The sequence below is a fragment of the Bos indicus genome, chromosome 4 (genome assembly GCF_029378745.1).
Source record: "Bos indicus isolate NIAB-ARS_2022 breed Sahiwal x Tharparkar chromosome 4, NIAB-ARS_B.indTharparkar_mat_pri_1.0, whole genome shotgun sequence".
Taxonomy (NCBI): Eukaryota; Metazoa; Chordata; class Mammalia; order Artiodactyla; family Bovidae; genus Bos; species Bos indicus.
The window spans coordinates 33,051,955-33,072,273 of record NC_091763.1 but is presented as its reverse complement, the minus strand read 5'-3'; the positions used below and the strand labels follow the sequence as shown (position 1 = coordinate 33,072,273).

Genomic DNA, 20,319 nt, shown 5'->3' with positions numbered 1-20,319 from the left:
TTTCCAGATAATTAAATTCTGTGCTAACTAGCTATTACGTGCATTCATATGACAAGCTGCTGCTGCTAAGTTGCTTCAGTCGTGTCCCACTCTGAGTGACCCCATAGACGGCAGCAAGCTAGTAAGGCTGAATGTAAAAATTCCAATTAATACCTTGCCTTTCTCTGCCTCGTTTCTTTCTGATTTATCTTGTTACGGAGCACATTAGTTTTGAGGCACCTACTCTAAACAGTGCCTAAGGTTATAAGGTTGGCGATAGATCCAGGAGCAGCAGTCAGTCCTGTTCCTAAGTTCTCATCACCACGCTTCACTGTCGAGTGTTAGGCGTTCCCACGTGTGGTCTGTGATAGTCCGTTGGTTAGACCAGAAACAGAGACTGGTTTCTTGTTGGGTTAAATCTTTATGACATGATAGTACCTTCAATTTTGTATTTAGTTAATGACTCCCTCTTGATATTTTCATTTGAAAGAATGTCATTGGAATTTCCTTTGAGTATATATAATTCTGGTGACGTTATTTTCAGTTATAAGCAGGTAAGACATGGTCCACAGTTCAAAAGTATTTTATAATTGTGCTTGTACTTTTTTACAATTTTTACGAGTTTTACTTTAGTGATTTTCATGTTACCGTAATGTATGTAGTTGGGAATGAAGACCAGACACAGAATAAGTCAAGACGACTTATTTGTCTTTTCTTATTTATGACCTGACTGGGTGCTCTAAACTTACCTTCTCTGCTACATTACAAATCTCTGGAGAGCAGAAACCTACTTTACATCTTTTGTTGTCTAAGTTAAACACTGCTAATTCTTAAAGAAAAACTGATCTCACAGCTGATTTGCTGTGGTTTTCAGCTTCTGTAAAATAGGAGGATCTTCATTTTTACTTCCCAGGTGGTGCGGTTGGTAAAGAACCCACCTGCCAGTGCGGGAGACACAAGAGGTGTGGGTTTGATACCTGGGTCAGGAAGGCCCCCTGGAGAAGGAAGTGTCAACCCACTCTGGTGTACTTGCCTGGGAAGTCCCATGGACAGAGGAGCGTGGCAGGCTGCAGTCCATGGGGTCTCAGAGAGTCTGATATGACTGAGCACACATGCTCTGTGCACTGTGTCTTGTGTTTCATAATAATGTAAGAATATGTTTCAGCCTTTTGATAGTGCTGTACCAATCTTTTCGTTTGTTCTAACAGAGTGATGGCAGTTCCTGCCACAGTTATTTATTTTACCTGCTATGATCAATTAACTGCTCTTCTGAGATCTAAATTAGGAGAAAATGAAAGCCGCATACCAATTGTTGCTGGAATCGTGGCCAGACGTAAGTAATAAATTCACAATGTTTTCATTCTGATTTCTACTTAAAGCTTGCTTTAAAATGTTTACATTCATAGAGAATTTCAAGTAGTGTATTGCTAATGGTTTATTTTCCATCATAGTTTGTCCTCATATGTCAACACGCTCTAGCGGTCATATTGTGTGGTGACTGCCATCAGAATGGGACGGGATCAGCCTATCCTGTTAATTCTTGGACAGAGGTTTTAGATTTGAGATTGTAGACCTTAGATTCTAGATTTTAGGATAATAACACAGAGTCTAATTAATGCCAGAGTCTTTCATCATTTTCTGTATACACTTTGTGATTCAGAGTTTAATCAGAAGGACATTTTTATCTGTGTAGTGGAAGTGAGGTTTATAATAGTCCTGGTTGATGTATAATGGCTGTGGAACTGCTCTTGAAAGAGTAAGGTGTGTGAAATACCTTTATCAGGGAAAAAATCTGAGCCAGGATGTTGCCATCATTAGATACTAGATACAGTTTGCAGACATTTCAGAATAAAATTTAAAATACAAAAATGCATGAAATACTCATTTCTGCACGCATGTTTTCATAATGCATGGCTTTGCTTTTGTTGTATTCGCTTGTTTTGTACAGTTGGTGCAGTGACTGTAATAAGTCCACTGGAATTGATCAGAACCAAGATGCAATCTAAGAAGTTTTCTTACGAGGAACTGCATCGATTTGTCAGCAAGAAAGTATCTGAAGATGGTTGGATTTCCCTCTGGAGGGGCTGGGCTCCTACCATTCTTAGAGATGTACCATTCTCAGGTAGGATTTATCTGCTACATTTTAAGTAGCTTTGTATGTACCACTTTTAAATGAAGGAAATTCTAGACTCTTTAAGGCTAAAGGTACGTTACTGTCTTAGGTGACCACACACACCTCGTTCAGCATGGCTCTCTCAGATCTTGATGAGTATTTATTTAATGAACGGTTTCTGTTTCAAGCCTGGTTTTCTTTTCTCTTTGTTTTCTTTCTTTTTAAATATCAATTGGTGAGTACTCATATGTAGGTAATGAAGCTACCTTTAAAATTATTGTAAAGAAGTCACAATTAGTAAGATATGCAAAGTACTATGAATCAAAATATCATAACATTTAAGACCACCTGTGAATTATATTGACTCCTACTTTTTTCAGTTATTAAAAATCTCCCGCACTTAAGTGTCTTGTAGGGACTATTATAAATCAGATTCAAGATTGTGCTAATCATTGAAATATGAAGAAGGAGAAAATCATGAAGAAATACAAAATTAACAACTTATAGAATATGCATACTTCAGTACTACTTCTCTTGTGAAACTGATGTTTCCATTTAAAACCTGGAAGAAATAATTATTGAGAACCGTTGTATTAACATTCCACATTCTTTCTCCCTTTGATTCAATCCTTTGCTTGGACTCCTGTTTACAGTCCTATATCTTTCCCTTTCAATTAGTATTTTTCTTCAACTTTTGTGTTCAGCTATGCTTTTTAGAAACACCATGAATTCCTAGACCAATACTTTTTCATTTTTTGATGTTTTATACATAAAAAGTCAGATCAGATCAGATCAGTCGCTCAGTCGTGTCCAACTCTTTGTGACCCCATGAATCGCAGCATGCCAGGCCTCCCTGTCCATCTCCAACTCCCGGAGTTCACTCAGACTCACGTCCATCAAGTCAGTGATGCCATCCAGCCATCTCATCCTCTGTCACCCCTTCTCCTCCTGCCCCCAATCCCTCCCAGCATCAGGGTCTTTTCCAATGAGTCAACTCTTCGCATGAGGTGGCCAAAGTACTGGAGTTTCAGCTTTAGCATCATTCCTTCCAAAGAAATCCCAGGGCTGATCCCGTTTAGAATGGACTGGTTGGATCTCCTTGCAGTCCAAGGGACTCTCAAGAGTCTTCTCCAACACCACACTTCAAAAGCATCAATTCTTCGGCGCTCAGCCTTCTTCACAGTCCAACTCTCACATCCATATGTGACCACTGGAAAAACTATAGCCTTGACTAGACGGACCTTTGTTGGCAAAGTAATGTCTCTGCTTTTGAATATGCTATCTAGGTTGGTCATAACTTTCCTTCCAAGGAGTAAGCATATTTTCATTTCATGGCTGCAGTCACCATCTGCAGTGATTTTGGAGCCCCGAAAAATAAAGTCTGACACTGTTTCCACTGTTTCCCCATCTATTTCCCAAGAAGTGATGGGACCAGATGCCATGATCTTCGTTTTCTGAATGTTGAGCTTTAAGCCAACTTTTTCACTCTCCACTTTCACTTTCATCAAGAGGCTTTTGAGTTCCTCTTCGCTTTCTGCCATAAGGTTGGTGTCATCTGCATATCTGAGGTTATTGATATTTCTCCGGGCAATCTTGATTCCAGCTTGTGTTTCTTCCAGTCCAGCGTTTCTCATGATGTACTCTGCATATAAGTTAAATAAACAGGGTGACAATATACAGCCTTGACGTACTCCTTTTCCTATTTGGAACCAATCTGTTGTTCCATGTCCAGTTCTAACTGTTGCTTCCTGACCTGCATACAAATTTCTCAAGAGGCAGATCAGGTGGTCTGGTATTCCCATCTCTTTCAGAATTTTCCACAGTTTATTGTGATCCACACAGTCAAGGGCTTTGGCATAGTCAATAAAGCAGAAATAGATGTTTTTCTGGAATTCTCTTGCTTTTTCCATGATCCAGTGGATGTTGGCAATTTGATCTCTGGTTCCTCTGCCTTTTCTAAAACCCTCTTGAACATCAGGAAGTTCACGGTTCACATATTGCTGAAGCCTGGCTTGGAGAATTTTAAGCATTACTTTACTAGCATGTGAGATGAGTGCAATTGTGCGGTAGCTTGAGCATTCTTTGGCATTGCCTTTCGGATATAAATTACCAAGTGCACTAATAAACACCTGTGACATCACCACCTCTGTATATGAATTAGAACACTGCAGTTTTTAAAATCATGAAACCACGTATGTCCACCTCCACTGTCACATCCTTAGTGGTAACCTCTTACCTGAATTTTTATCATTTGATTTAAAAAAAGCAGTTTTACCACATATGTATTATTGCTAAACAATGGTATTCAGTTTTGCCTATTTTTGAGGTATAAAATTTATTTTACTTGGAAATATTCCTTAAGTTTTATTTTATATGTGCAACTATTGTTTCCACTCATTTATACATGAATAAACAAGTAAACCACCCTTACGGCAGGAAGTGAAGAGGAACTAAAAAGCCTCTTGATGAAACTGAAAGTGGAGAGTGAAAAAGTTGGCTTAAAGCTCAACATTCAAAAACGAAGATCATGGCATCTGGTCCCATCACTTCATGGGAGATAGATGGGGAAACAGTGGAAACAGTGTCAGACTTTATTTTTGGGGGGGCTCCAAAATCACTGCAGATGGTGATTGCAGCCATGAAATTAAAAGACGCTTACTCCTTGGAAGGAAAGTTATGACCAACCTAGATAGCATATTCAAAAGCAGAGACATTACTTTGTCAACAAAGGTCCATCTAGTCAAGGCTATGGTTTTTCCAGTGGTCATGTATGGATGCGAGAGCTGGACTGTGAAGAAAGCTGAGCACCGAAGAATTGATGCTTTTGAACTGTGGTGTTGGAGAAGACTCTTGAGAGTCCCTTGGACTGCAAGGAGATCCAACCAGTCCATTCTAAAGGGGATCAGCCCTGGGATTTCTTTGGAAGGACTGATGCTAAAGCTGAAATTCCAGTACTTTGGTCACTTCATGTGAAGAGTTGACTCATTGGAAAAGACCCTGATGCTGGGAGGGATTGGGGGCAGGAGGAGAAGGGGATGACAGAGGATGAGATGGCTGGATGGCATCACTAACTCAATGGGCGTTGAGTCTGAGTGAACTCCGGGAGTTGGTGATGGACAGGGAGGCCTGGCGTGCTTCGATTCATGGGGTCGCAAAGAGTTCAGTTGAACTGAACTGAACTGAACTGAACCAAGTACGCAATGCTGTGAACACTTTTTAAGTCTGTTGCTGGGTATGCACAAGAATCTGCAGCTTTAAGTGCCTATTTAAAAAAATCTGAGTGTAAAAAAACATTAATTCTAAAAAGAGACAACACTGTTTTCAACCCCCCTCAGAGGTACCCAAAGGTTCAGGTACTTTCAACTCTGCTGATTCTCACATTACTTACCTCTGTATCATTAAATAACTTGCTTTATTTTGAAAACAAAAACAAAAACAAAAAAAAATCTGTTTAAAAATGTTTTCCAGGTGTTTGTGGATGTTGCAATATGAGTTGATTTTTGTCTGTTAGCTTATATTCAGCTTCTTCTAAAACTTATAAATTCTAATTTGTCTGCCTTTTTTCTATGTAGACAATAATGTGTTAATTATAACTATTTCATTTTTAAGTTCGTTTCCCCAGTGTGTATGCCCAGCAATGGGATTGCTGGGTCGTATGGCAGTTTTATTTCCAGTTTTTTAAGGAATCTCCACACTGTTCTCCATAGTGGCTGTACTACTTTGCATTCCCATCAACAGTGTAAGATGGTTCCCTTTTCTCTGCACCCTCTCCAGCATTTATTGTTTGTAGACTTTTTGGTAGCAGCCATTCTGACTGGCATGAGATGGTACCTCATTGTGGTTTTGATTTGCATGAAATGTGTTTTTAAAAATGATTTGTGAACTACATTTGAAACCCATAAAGAAAACATATGTAGCACTAAAAGTTCAAATGTCCATTTCCTTTAATTTTTTTTTAACAATTTTAAAAACATTTGGAAAATTTTAAATGCTAATTACTAGGTACTTTAATTTCTGCTTTAAAATACACATTATACCTTCATCTGTAGTAAAGGAATAATGGAACACACAGGAGCATCAGAAATTGTGAATACTGGTTTTGCAGTCAGAGGTCTGGTTGGAATTCTGACTGCCAGCTAGTGTAGTGTGACCTCAGGAATATAGGGGGACTGTTCTCTTAGTCCTGAACTTTGGGAGGAATACATAAGACTTTATCTGTTCTCTTCAATAGGAGCTTCTCTTTAAACATCTCTGGTTTTACTTTATGTTTCAGTTATGATTTTATTAAGTAATATACTAATTAGAGTATAAAATACTTTGGGAAAATTTAATCAATTTTATTGTTAGTTTGCGGCTGTTGTAACTTTGCCATTTGATGTGGTAAAAACACAAAAGCAGACCCAACTTTGGATATATGAAAGCCAGAAAAGTAAGTTTAATTAATTTAAAACATGTCTAAGGTGCCATGAAAAATATTTTCTTTCTAGATAGTTAGGAATATCTAAGGTACGGAAGACAAGATTCCCCCTGCCCCTTGGTTGCCTTCCTCTCTACTTAACTCAAACTAATGTATTGTTAGAATGGAGTACCCAGAAAAACTTCTAAACCTAAACAAAAAATTTAAGAAATTTTAAAGACTATATTAGTATGCATATACATATTCTTTTTTCTTTTCTATTTTTTAGCTTCCCTTCTGATGTGTTTTTTTTCCCCCTGCCTGTTATCCCATCTACTTCTTTATAACCTGTAATTTCTTCTAGAACAAAACTGTCCTGGGGCCTTCCCCTTTAATGCAGAAGGTGCAGGTTTGATCCCTGGTTGGGGAGCTAAGATCCCACATGCCTCCTGGCCAAAACACCAAAACATAAAACAGAAGCAATACTGAAAAACCACAATAAAGAATTTAACAATGGTCCGTATTTATAAAAAAGTACTATTAGTTGCTTCTACTAGATTCATTCTGTTATTATTACAGAAAGTGTAGCAAGCCCACTGGAAATAGGGCTTTGTTTCTGAAACATAAAATTGTTAGGATTTGATCATTTGGATGGTCAGTAGAGGAGTGTTTATTGTTGTCTGTGCTTGAAATATTAATAACCACAGTGTTTCCTTACAGTGTATGGAGTTGTTTTTCCCCTGTAGAAAGAGCTCTGGGACGTTGGATCTTTAGGCAGGGCTCTGCTTCCCTCCAGTTGAGAAGTCTTCTTGTTCGTCGTCTTTTACATTCATCTCACCCTACTATTAAAATAGAGACCAGTTTGAAACTTGAGCTCCGTAAGATTAGAAATACCCAGCTACTTAGCCTCCTTTCTTTACTAGTTGTTTCCAAAGTTGAAAACATTTAAACAAGGAGTATAAGTTGTCAACTTGTAGTATAAAGCTTTTGTCACTGACTGTTTTTAGAGAGTTAAATTTCAGTCATAAATACTTTGTTCTTGGTTTAAAAATGTATCCTTTCTGTTTGGTTGCTGTAATTACTGTAGTTATACTTACACTATTTATACAGATAGTTTAGCTTCTTAAATGACAAGGCCTCATTTATCTTCATAGAGAATCTGATATTATATAGAAGACATTTTGAGATAATGAGCCCCTCTTCATTAAGTTGCAGATTCTACAGAGCTGTTACTGAATGATGCCTTTCCCTAATTTTCCCTTTTTCCCTAGGCATACGTACTGAAATGTACTTTAACCCTAATGACTCAGAGTAGTCCTCACTGTACACACTGATCACTGTAGTTTCATAGCGCAGCTCTCAGAAGCCAGTGAGACCATTAGGAGTGTCTGCCTAGCACGCACTGGTCTGGGAAGACTGAAATCCTCAGCTGTCACAGTGGTAGGATGCCCACCTTTTAGCAGATTTTTTTTCACCTTTAGCGTCTGTAGTCTGGGGGTAAGCCAGCTGCTTAGAATCACTGTGTACAACGAAGGTCAGTGAACTTTGTGTATGTACAGCACATTCATGAGGTTTATGTTTGAATCTGAGTAACATCTATTTTTGCTGTTTTCAAAAGATGTATAAATCTGTTTCTTTACTGTGTTCCAGACACTTGAGCAGTTGCAAATAAGTGAGATGTTACTGTTAGTTACAGGAAAACTTCCCTTCAGAGGAGACAGGACGGATTTATTTCAAGGCTAGCACATCTATTCAGAAAGAGTCGAGTAAGGTGGAGCCTCCCTAGGGAGAATAAGCTATTTTTCCTTAAAGCTTCTCTTTGGGGAAAAAAGTTTTTTTAATGTATGCACTAAAAGTACAATGAAAAATGGTTATCATGGCTTCACTTGGGGAACCCCATGAAAATTCCTGTACATCTTTAAAATTTTTCCATTATGAAAGATCTTTAAAATACAGAAAAAAGTATAAAGGACACACATCACCAAGCTTAAACATCAGTTCAGGAGAGGCTTTCTGTATATTCCTCCTTGATTGCATGTGGTCCTATATACCTTAAAAGTGCCTTCAAAATTTCTTTTTTAATGAATCCAACTATTAAAAATAAGATTTAAAATAGTTCTTTATGTAAACAGATCTGTTCTTATTATACTGAAATGATATATCCCAAAGCCCATAAACACTCTTTTATGTGTATTTATCTATATTAGAAATTAAGTGGTAATTTATAATAGCATCGTTTCTTTAACATTTAGTTTCTATGCCTTTGCAAATGTCAACCTGGACTATAATGAAGAACATTGTTGCTAAGAATGGATTTTCTGGATTATTTACAGGTAAAAATATTTCCTTTACCAAACTGTTGACTAAAATGTTTACTTTTCCTTTTAAATTAATTGCCTTTCAGCAGAAAATTTTTGAAAATATTCCTCATTTACTATTTCCTCCTAAATATCTTTGCTGTAAGTTTAAAAATTTTAAATACCAGTTGCTTTTGAAGTAATTTGGAATCAAAGTGAGGAGTGAACAGTTGGCTTGTTCTTTGACACCAGTTATGGGACAGTGTTTTATATGTTACCTCACTTAATTTGATAACTGTCAGAATGAAACCAAATAAATTACATTTTAAAATGTATGGTAAAATTTGGTCTGAACTTTTCTCTTCCCTTTTTAGGACTGATTCCTCGTTTAATTAAAATTGCTCCTGCTTGTGCTGTTATGATCAGTACATATGAATTTGGGAAGTCTGTTTTCCAGAAACAAAATGCTCAAAGACAGCGATACTAGACATGCTGTTTCAACCTGAAATAACAGCCATGACCAAATAATAAGAGGAGACTCTTAGGCAAGAGCTTTTTTCACTTTTTTTTGCTATTATCTTACAGTGGTTTTCTATCATTCTTATCTATAATTTAAACAAATAGTAAATCTCTACTTTGCATTTAATCATTCTAATTTCAAATTTTTATCCTAATTTTTGAGAATTAGAAAAAGATATTCCAGAAGTCATAACCATTGAGCATTCTTGTAAAGAAGAGAAAAATTATTCTACACTGAAAGCAATAATCTCAGAGTTTGGTACAGATTTCTGTGTAACTTCATCCTGTTGGGAGTGTCAGAGTCGTCAAACATTTTTGCAGTTGTGTGCTGAATGATGTACAGAGTCTAAAAGAATTCCCAAGTCTTTTATACACGTTTAAATCATGGACGTAGATACTTAAGTGTTTCAACAAAGTAGATAACGGAAAGCAGTCTTTAAATATTATTATTCACATCATTTACCAAATATTGCCTATCAGTTATTTTCTTTAATTCATATGTATTTGGGTGTTTCCCCTGCTACCCCGCCCTGTTACTATTTTAAGGCCTCATGTGTATTAAGATTTCTCTGATCCGAGGTATGGCTATCTTACATTCATGAACCAAAAATATAACTTGTGTGATATTGATGCTGCTATTTTTGATGTCTAAAGACCCCGTATTATCTACTGTTTCTGTGAGAGAGAGCGTTCACTGACCGTATTCAATGTTCACTTCAAACTTGGGTGTGCAGTGGAAAAGCACATTGCATTCAGGCAGTGAGAAGGCTGTTTCAGCACAAGAAAGGCCTCTGGTTTCAGCTGTCTTGCCATCAGGTATTACCGTTTGTGAAGTTCTCTAGGTCACGTCTGTTCGCTTGTTCTAACATCACTGAGACAGAGTATGTTCAAGATGTCCCTTGACTTTACACATCTCACACAAGTGTGCTAGATCAAGAACTACCAAGGCAGTTTCCTTGAAGAAGAGCTTTTGGTCACTGGAGGCTAATGCCTAAGAAGTTTAGTTTATGAATGTAAGAATGAAAAAGAATATGATTTCAAGACAAACAATATTTTTAAATATTTTTGTTTTTCTCAGGATCTGTATACTCTTAAGAAAAAGCACTTTATTGCAGTCTATCTGTATTTTATGAAAATGTGAAACATTTTTTCCCTAAAATGGAGTAATGTATATTTAAGTGACAAATCTCTAGTGTTGGTAGGAATTAATGTATTTTCTAATATAGTAGAAAACTATTTAATGTTTCACCTGAAATAAACTATATAGGGTTTGTATTTAAGCTTTTTGTGTTTATTTTATCCTGTGTTGATTTACCTTAAGTTTTCAACATATATATCCATAAAAATATATTTTCATTGCAATATTTTGTGCTTTCTTAAAGCTACCACTGTGCTTCTAGCTAAATACTTTCATATGAAATTATGTTAATGCTATACTATCAACATATATATAAAACACACATGGAAGTTTATCTTGAACACTGAATTTAACAGTATTCAATTTAAATTTACCTTTGTTCTGCTGTGCTTCTTTTGGGTAACTGGCAGAAAAAGGCAGAAAAAATTTAGGTTTTTAACAACAGTCTCAAAAAACAGTTATGTATTTCAAGTTAATGTCACTTATAAACAAACAGAAGGGAAACTTTCATCCTCTCCTTGCCCCACTATTGACTGCATTGTGGAAAATTCTTATAACTGCTGCTGCTGCTGCTAAGTTGCTTCAGTCGTGTCCGACTCTGTGCAACCCCATGACGGCAGCCCGTCAGGCTCCCCCGTCCCTGGGATTCTCCAGGCAAGAACACTGGAGTGGGTTGCCATTTCCTTCTCCAATGCATGAAAGTTGAAAGTGAAGTCGCTCAGTCGTGTCCTACTCTTAGTGACCCCATGGACTGCAGCCCACCACCTCCTCTGTCCATGGGATTTTCCAAGCAAGAGTACTGGAGTGGGGTGCTGTTGCCTTCTCCGATTTTATAACTAAAAGAACTTAAATAAACCTAATTCCCTGTAGTTTTTGTAACATACATTACATGCAAAGTATCTGAAAGAAAAGAAGTCTGAATTTAGGCTTTGTCTATACTTAAGTGGTAAAAAAGCATTACTAGTAGGAACCAAAAACGGTTTGGCTACAATCTGTATTCTTGGTAATGTTTCTAAATGCATTCTGTTAATGTTAAAATTTCTAACATACACATTTAATTTCTTATGTGTAAGTTTTTTAAGAAACATGTCTTATTCAAGTATTACATGCTTGCTGCTTTTCATATAATTCCATATTACTTTTCAAAAATAAAGTTATTTCTAGGAAAACTAATCAATTACTATGTTTATTTAGCCACATTTGACTCCTTTAATTCTAGCCTTTTTATTCCCTGGGGCATAAATTCCAGGGATATGGGAAAGCTTAGTGTATTACTTTTTAATTTTTGTCCAAAATGAACTTTTAAAAGTAAATTACTGTTATTATGTTTTAATCCATCACTCAACACTTACTGTGGTAGGCAGTATAAAAAGCACTGGAGGTAAGACATTGCAGCTACTCTCACTGGTCTTAAGGTTTCAGCTGTGATTGTTAGAAATAAACAAAAGAAGTAATGGAAAAGCTGAAGAATTCTGCACGGCCTGGGGTGCAGAGGCTGGTTGGGAAATGGTTCTTAGGACAGGCAGTCCAAGGCAACATACCTGGAGGCTGGGAGTCTTCAGGCAGGCAGTGGTACTTAGCACCAGCGGCTTGAGCAGAGTGTACATGCCCCCTGGTAGATCAGATGGGAAAGGAGTCCAGGGGGCCTGGTCTGCCAACGAGCAACAAGAAGGCAAGAGAAAACCCAGGAAGTATTTTGGGCCCAGTTCTGAAAAGTTACAGAGTTGTGTTTTGTTTTTCTCTCAAGACCTATTTTTTTTTAACTGAAAGAAAATAGGATAGCATAGGTTAGCCTAGAATAAAACAGAAAACACCAAAATGTGTCACGTATTAAGACCAAGCGTTGTACCGTGAAGCTGGTTTTAGAAAAATGACTGGCAGGATGAAAAATGGGACTTATGATCAGGTGACCTATTTAAAAACAAAAGTTTTGGTTTATACTAAAGTATATTTTTAAAAGGTACCACCATGGCATTGGTATAATTTTATCTTCCCCTTCCTTTCAGTGGAGGAAAAAGCTAAAGCAAAATAGAAGTTGCTTTGCTTACTAAAGAGCAAAGTGGACCAGATAAAAGAAATTAAGAGCCCTGATGGTCAAAGCAGTCATGTGACGTTTCCAGAGTAATCCAGTGTTGAGCTTATCAAAACCAGAAACTGTAACCGACAGTGGGAAATTTAACAAAGAATTTACGTAAGTTGTAAATTTGAGAAACATTTTTAACCACTTGAAAACTTGTATGTACATCTAATAAAGATGACTTAAAACCAACTTAGTCTACTTGGATGTTTAAGGTTCCTGTCAGTCACAGTTAATAGTAGTTTGCATTTGGTACTTACCGCTTCAGGACTTAAAATTTTATTTAATGTTGACTTTATCCTGGTGCCATCACATAGGTGCTGAGAGGATGGTGGTGGGTCCATTTTACATGTCAGTGAGTGAATGTTGTCAATTTTAAAGCATATTATGTCATTTTTTAGAAAATAAAAATTTGAAACAAAATGAAGATTTCTCCAAAATAATTTTCATATTAGTATTTGAGGTGTTAATATACACTCACCAAATTTGTCGAAACAAAAATTCAGTGTATACCTTGAATCAAATAACATTTGTCAAAGAAAAAATAAGACTACTACTTCATGGTACAAAATGTTTAATACACATGCAACAAGTATCGTACATCAAGGCAACGAAATACACATGGAAATAGTAGCATGTAGCTCAGCATTCTGTTTAGGGGAGGGTGTGTGAACAATGAACACTGCTGAAGATCGAGACACACCTCATGCAAACACTAACAAACTATCTCTATAACTAGCGGGAAATGAACTGTGTAGAAACCTGAAGTCACATTAGCAGATCAAGTTTATACCAAGAGCTCCAAGAAAGGAGGGAAAGTCACTGTCCTCAGATGTCGTGTTTCAGTCTGCGTTCAGCAGCGTGGTAAGATGCACAAGATTCGGTACACATTAGAACAAATCCGAAAATTCTGATCAATTACGGAATCCTGTATTTCCTTTCTATATTATAAAAATGTATGGAAAATGTAACAATGATTTTCTTAAATTACTAAAGGATAATGTCGTTTGAGAGTGGACCATGAATGAAAGCATTGAAATAGTCTGACTGTTGTTAGGAAAGCAGCAGCAACAGTGCTTAAGGCCAAAAGCCTAAAATTTTCAAAGGTCCCCCCACCCCACCCTTAATCGTCTCTCATTCGCTCCTCCTAAGGTTTCCAGTAACCTTGTTTTAACCTTCCTTCCATTCCCCATGCAGAATTACAAATTGCTGTAGATACATCATTCACAATAAGGTATACAGAATTAAGACGAGATTGATGGTACCATTTCTCAAGAATATTTGCATTACTACAAGTACCAAAGACTTAAGCTAAAGGAAGAAAGCTCTGAGTATGTTCTGATACATCTAAATAACTTAAGGGCTTCTTTGTCCTGGAAATGACATTGTTTGAACTGTCTTAACACACGACTAGCCTTGTTACTGTTTATTATCTTAAATTCCGAATAATGAGAGTCAAGTATTGCAGAGAACCACCACACTCCCACATTTCTAATACAAAGAATGACTGTGGTAAGTGCTGCTTTTCTCTCAATATTTTAGGAGGAATGTTCTTTCAATAGTCAAAGTTACTAAGTTTGAATGTACTGTTTTATTAACAAATAAAAAATAGCATACAAAGTCCCGGATAAGTATTGTAGTAGCCTCTTCATGTAAACAAGGTATAAAACATCTTTGGCACAACTGACCATGTTTTCCTCATCTAACTCTAGAAAATGTACTTCATACATTTCCTTTTTCAATATGGTGGAATCTGGGGGGGCCAAATGTACAATTGTTTCAAAATTTGCAAAAATTTAAAAGACAGCTCAGATTTTTAAGAAAACTAATTTTTAACTAGTAATTTTTAAGGTCAGTTTTAAAATGAGATTATGGCTGTTAAAGCACGTAGGACACAATTCATTCCTGCACACGAGAGAAAAACAGCACTGGGTGTCAGACATGCTGTTCAGTATGGTGATGAGCCTACTGATCCTTATTTTAAAACTTCTCAAATCCTTAAATGAACTTGAAATCTTTCCCGATAAAATTGTTTCAACATCTGTTCTACATTTTTAAGTTTTTCCAATTTATGGGACATAAATGTGATCAATTTTAGAATTGGTAAACTTTAAAGGAAATTTTGGAAAACAAAATGTTACTCATTTTACCTAAATGGCCTAAAATACTGTAAAATATTTTCCTTGTGACCCGAACAAATTTAGTAACTACCTAAAGGTATGTCCTACAAAATTTATAAAATGCTGAATGGAATGTTAGGTTGATGCTAAATGGTAACTGTTACAGACAAACTGAATAAATTGCTGTGAAACTGCAGCTGAGAACCTTTCTCCTCACTTCAAAGACAAGGCATTTAAACATCAGAACCTGGGAAGGAGTTCATGAAATATGAAATAAGTCATTTTTAGAAAATGTAATCATTGAATAAGAGAGCAAAAGAAAATACTTAAATATCTAGAATAAAACCTTGAACTCAGTCTCTGGCAACTATAATACATTTAAATATATGAAAATCAGCTGAATAATAAATATGTACAATTTGCAATGGATTATTAGAGGATATCTGAAAGTTTTTTAAGCCTATTTTTAAACTTCAGTGACAAATATAATCATTTTAAAATGAAAAATGGCAGCATTTTTTTTTCACCCAGAAGTTTACATGGAGTGGACTGAATTCTCTAATACAAGCAACAGAATTCCAGACATGTCCCAGAACAATATAAAATTCCAAAGATTTTCCCAGCAGTCAAACTTACGTATATGGAATATTTGCAACATAAAAACTTCTGGCTTTTACATACAATTTTTCAGGATGGAGTCAGACCTGGACTTGTCATCTCTGTTGTAGGACTTGCAAGGTAGTCATTCGATTTTAGGCTTGTTAGAGATTTGTAACTTGCCACTGACGTTAGAGACCCACAGAGGCCAAGTAATGAGGGAGTATCTTCTTTACCTGAAAATCAGGATAAGATAACAAATATTTAATTGCTCTTGAAGCTTGATACTAGTAAGATCCTAAAACCATTAAACTTTACATACTGTATGAAACAGTGTAAAATCAAATGTGTATGTTGACGTTTGATCTTCCAGTAGTTTCAATGCTGCCCCTTATAGAAACATTACAGTGGGATTATTTGTGCTTCTTTTAAGCTTCTAGATATGGAAGCTTGAGATATTCTGGAACAAAAATGGAATTTACCTTTTTGGGGGAGAATATGTACTCTTGCCTGGAAAATCCCATGGACGGAGGAGCCTGGTGGGCTGCAGTCCATGGGGTCGCTAAGAGTCGGACACGACTGAGCGACTTCACTTTCACTTTTCACTTTCATGCATTGGAGAAGGAAATGGCGACCCACTCCAGTGTTCTTGCCTGGAGAATCCCAGGGACAGGGGAGCCTGATGGGCTGCCGTCTATGGGGTCGCACAGAGTCGGACACGACTGAAGCGACTTAGCAGCAACAGGAGCAGCATGGTCATATCCAATTAGTAAAGAATAACAAAAAACTATAGCAACAATACAAGTGCCCAGGTGACAGAAATACAGGAAGTCCGTATGTGGGTAAAGGTAAAGTGATGCAGAAGCAGCAGAACTGCTTCAGTTCAGTTGGAGGCTGGACCTAGGGAACCTTTGTCCACTGACTGAATAACTGAATAAACTTATTCAGCACCTACTCTGCACCAGGAATACCTGCTAGAAGTCAGTCGGTCCCTGAAGGAGGAGTGGCAGAGCTCTGTGTCCATGCCTGGGGAAAACATGTTCTTTCCCGGGCAGAACAAGTTTCAACCCCCACTGTGCACACGCCTGCTCTAAGAGGCTGGCCTAAGGCTGTGAAAGGCTAGTAAGGTGAAAATCAGTTTTCCAGAGAAGATGGAAAGCTTAGGCTTTACTCACCTGGTTACAGAAATGTAAACTGACCCAGATGTCAGAGGTTTCTGAATATCATGCATTGTTTCAAACAGCCCCTCTGCAGTGCCTTCACTGTCATGCTATATGATCATTGTGGGGCACTCTCCTTCATTAAAAAATCACAGACTGAGAAAGGACATGGAGTTTTTTGTGGTCATCGTCATATTCCCAGTGCTAGCACACAGGAGACCAACGTTACATAATTACGTAATGAATGATTCAGTAAGAACTCTGCTGGGACATGAAACAATGCCTGTGTTCTTTACAGCCGTGTGACCTGGGGAAAGGCATCTTCTCTGAGCCTACTCCTTCCTTTGTAAAATGAGAACAGACACCAAAAGATGACTATGTTCACTTCATGGTTTCACTGACTAATAAAATATAGGAAGATACAACACTGTTAGGAAAACATATGGAAGAATAATTGTTACATTCGGGTTTTAAATGTTATCATGTTTTGATGAAGGACTTCCCTGGTGGCTTAGATGGTAAAGCATCTGCCTACAATGCAGGAGATCCAGGTTCAATACCTGAGTTGGGAAGATCCTTTGGAGAAGGAAATGGCACCCCACCCACTCCAGGACTCTTGCCTGGAAAGTCCCATGGATGGAGGAGCGTGGTAGGCTACAGTCCACGGGGTTGCAGGAGTCGGACACGACTGAGCGACTTCACTTTATCTTGATGATAACATTTGTTATCATCAAAAGATACAGATGCTCCTTTTAAGGTCTAAGCTTACAGACCTATTTCAGGCCATTTAGAGTTCTTGCTAAATGCTCCAGAAACTCAAATGCTTGACTGGTTTCTCCCAAATTCCTAATTTGTCATTGACCTATAATATTTCAAAGAGCTTTACTGCTAATTACATACACACACAAAGGTACAATTTAGTGGCATTAATCACATTCACACTATGTGCAACCATCACCAACCACGATTTCAAAACCTTTTCATCATGCCAAACAAAAACTCCCTACCTCTTTAAACAGTAACTTTCCTTTCTCCCCTTCCCCTCAGTCTCTGGAAACCTCTAACCTACTTGCTGTGAATTTGCCCTTCCTAGAGTCATTCTTAAAAGTGGAATCATACAGCATTTGCCCTTTTGTGTCTGGCTTATTTCACTTAATGTAATTTTTTTTTCAAGGCCCATGCATGTGGCATGTATTCCTTTTCCATGGCTCAGTAACATTCCATGGTGTGTATATATATGACATTTTGTTACTCCACTCATCTGTATGGACATCTGGGTTGTTTCCACCTATCAACTACTGAAAATAATTCTGCTGTGAACACTGGCATCCAAGTATCTGTTTGAGTCCTATTTTCAATTCTTTGAGTGTATATACTTAGATTACACATATTTTTAAAACATATAGATTATAACACAGTAATTGCAAAGACTAAAAGTCTAACATACACACTGGAGTAATATGCAGGTGTAAAAGAGAATGAGAAAGACCTCTATAATTTCCAGGATATACTATGTAGTGGACAAAGCAAAGCGCATAAATGTGATCTTTTATATTGAGGAACATGAATTTATTTTAATTTGCATATGTTTTTAAAGAACAATAGGTAATTAAACTAATAAGATAGTTACTTATGATGTAGAAGTTAGCAGAGTTGAGATGAACTTTAAGCACAGTACTCTGACTCTAGGATATATTCACAAGATAATTAAAAACGAATCTTAATCTATTTTACTTACCCTATTTTAGTAATAGAGATAATATTACTTTGAAATTAAAACAAATAATAAGGAAAAGCAAATAATCATGTTCCTATAAACTAGGGACCAATATTTTCCTCATAAGAAAGATATAAAAATACAAAATCAAGTACATGGAAACCTTTTATGTATGAATTACAAAGTAAAATAAATTTAAGGTATATTTTTCTTTTATGGAATTTAGAAAGATGGTAACGATAACCCTGTATGCGAGACAGCAAAAGAGACACAGATGTATAGAAGAGTCTTTTGGACTCTGTGGGAGAGGGAGTGGGTGGGATGATTTGGGAGAATAGCATTGAAACATGTATAATATCATATATGAAATGAATCGCCAGTCCAAATTCGATGCATGATACTGGTTGCTTGGGGCTGGTGCACTGGGATGACCCAGAGAGATGGTACGGGGAAGAAGGTGGGAGGGGGGTTCGGGATGGGGAACATGTGTACATCTGTGGCGGATTCATGTTGATGTATGGCAAAACCAATACAATATTGTAAAGTAATTAACCTCCAATTAAAATAAATAAATTTATATTTAAAAAAATAAAATATAAATGCATTTATCTATTAAAAAAAAAAAACTTCCTAGCTTGCTAGTGAAGAGGCTAGAAACAGTGACCAGTCCAGTCATAACAGACACCTCTATGGCCCAGATTATGTTCTCCGGTATCATTTTCTAGTGTAAACAGGACTTCTTGAAGAAACAGTTGATCCTGGGTATGGGCATGAAATGTACCAAAGAAACTCAGAACATCTTGTTTTCCACAAAGCAAGGAAGCTGTGACAGACTACCGGGATGTCGAACGGAACTGTCTTTTAAAGGGTCTCTCAGTGTGCAAAAAGGTCAGTGACCTCCTAATGAGTGTACTAAAAAATTTGCATTATTTATACTATATTCTTCCTGATGAAATTAAAAGACGCTTGCTCCCTGGAAAAGTTATGACCAACCTAGACAGCATATTGAAAAGCAGAGACATCACTTTGCCAACAAAGGTCCGTCTAGTCAAGGCTATGGTTTTTCCAGTAGTCATGTATGGATATGAGAGTTGGACTATAAAGAAAGCTGAGCACAGAAGAATTGATGCTTTTGAACTGTAGTGTTGGAGAAGACTCTTGAGAATCCCTTGGACTGCAAAGAGATCCAAACAGTCCATCCTAAAGGAAATCAGTCCTGAATATTCATTGGAAGGACTGATGCTGAAGCTGAAACTCCAATACTTTGGCCACCTGATGCGAAGAGCTGACTCACTGGAAAAGACCCTGATGCTGGAAAAGATTGAAGGCAGGAGAAGGGGACAACAGAGGATGAGATGGTTGGATGGCATCACCGACTCAAAGAACATGAGTTTGAGTAAACTCAGAGTTGGTGATGGACGGGGAGGCCTGGCATGCAGCAGTCCATTGGGTCGCAAAGAGTTGGAGACGACTGAGCGACTGAACTGAACTGACTGATTCTTCCCAAATATGTGTAACCAGAATATACTAAGAATGAACGACTAGAGAAATCTAAATTGTCAGGGATTTAACAAAACAATTGGCTCGGTGCATAAAATACATAAATTTCAAATGAGAGAAAAAGTTGGGGGGAGGGGCACGGTGCTCTGCTAGATGAAAGGACACCAAAGAGATTGAAAACTAAATGCTCTGTGTGATCCTTGACTGGATCAAAAAAAAAAAAAAAGCAATGAACAATCAGAAAATTAAACATTTCCAGTTACAATAGCATCTAAAAAAGTAAAATATTTAGGAATAAACTTAAGCAAAAGTATGAAAGTGTGTACACTGACAACTACAAAATAGTGCTGTAAGAAAGTTGAGGTTAAAATAAATGGGAAAACATCCCTTATTTTAATGGATTGGAAGATAATATTGTTAAGATGGCAATGTTTCCCTAATTGATCTAAAAATTCAATGTAATCCCCATCAAAATTCTAACTGCCTTTTTTTAGAAATGACAAGTTGATTCTAAAATTCATATGGCGGCTTCCCTGGGGGTCCCCAGTGGTAAAGCATCTGCCTGCCAATTCTGGAGACATGGGTTCCCTCCTCCAGGAAGATCCCACGAAATGACTGAGCCCAGGCACCACAACCACTGAGCCTGAGCTCTAGAGCTTGGGAAACACAACTCCTGGAGCCTGAGCTCCCTAGAGCCCGTGGTCCA

At 37.3% G+C, this 20,319-nt stretch overlaps 2 protein-coding genes across 13 annotated transcripts in view; one reads left to right on the top strand and one right to left on the bottom strand.

Annotated features, from left to right (window-relative positions):
• The window catches only part of LOC109557316 (phosphatidylcholine translocator ABCB4-like), a 103,444-nt gene extending 90,733 nt beyond the window's left edge, over window positions 1–12,711 (top strand). For 4 of the 8 annotated variants that reach the window (XM_070787612.1, XM_070787613.1, XM_070787614.1 and 1 more), the window contains 4 exons: window positions 1,188–1,312; window positions 1,928–2,101; window positions 8,741–8,821; window positions 9,160–10,579. In XM_070787612.1, the coding sequence (XP_070643713.1) occupies window positions 1,188–1,312; window positions 1,928–2,101; window positions 8,741–8,821; window positions 9,160–9,272 (493 nt within the window). In that variant the 3' untranslated portion in view covers window positions 9,273–10,579. Of the gene's footprint in view, window positions 1–1,187; window positions 1,313–1,927; window positions 2,102–8,740; window positions 8,822–9,159; window positions 10,580–12,448 lie in introns of those variants that run through there. The other 4 variants (XR_011566203.1, XR_011566202.1, XR_011566204.1 and 1 more) reach the window with 4 other exon arrangements.
• A 365-nt stretch (window positions 12,712–13,076) lies between these two features.
• Window positions 13,077–20,319, bottom strand: part of RUNDC3B (RUN domain containing 3B) — a 167,284-nt gene continuing 160,041 nt past the window's right edge. For all 5 annotated transcript variants that reach the window (XM_070787622.1, XM_070787619.1, XM_070787621.1 and 2 more), the window contains one exon: window positions 13,077–15,472. In XM_070787622.1, the coding sequence (XP_070643723.1) occupies window positions 15,327–15,472 (146 nt within the window). In that variant the 3' untranslated portion in view covers window positions 13,077–15,326. The remainder of the gene's footprint in view (window positions 15,473–20,319) is intronic.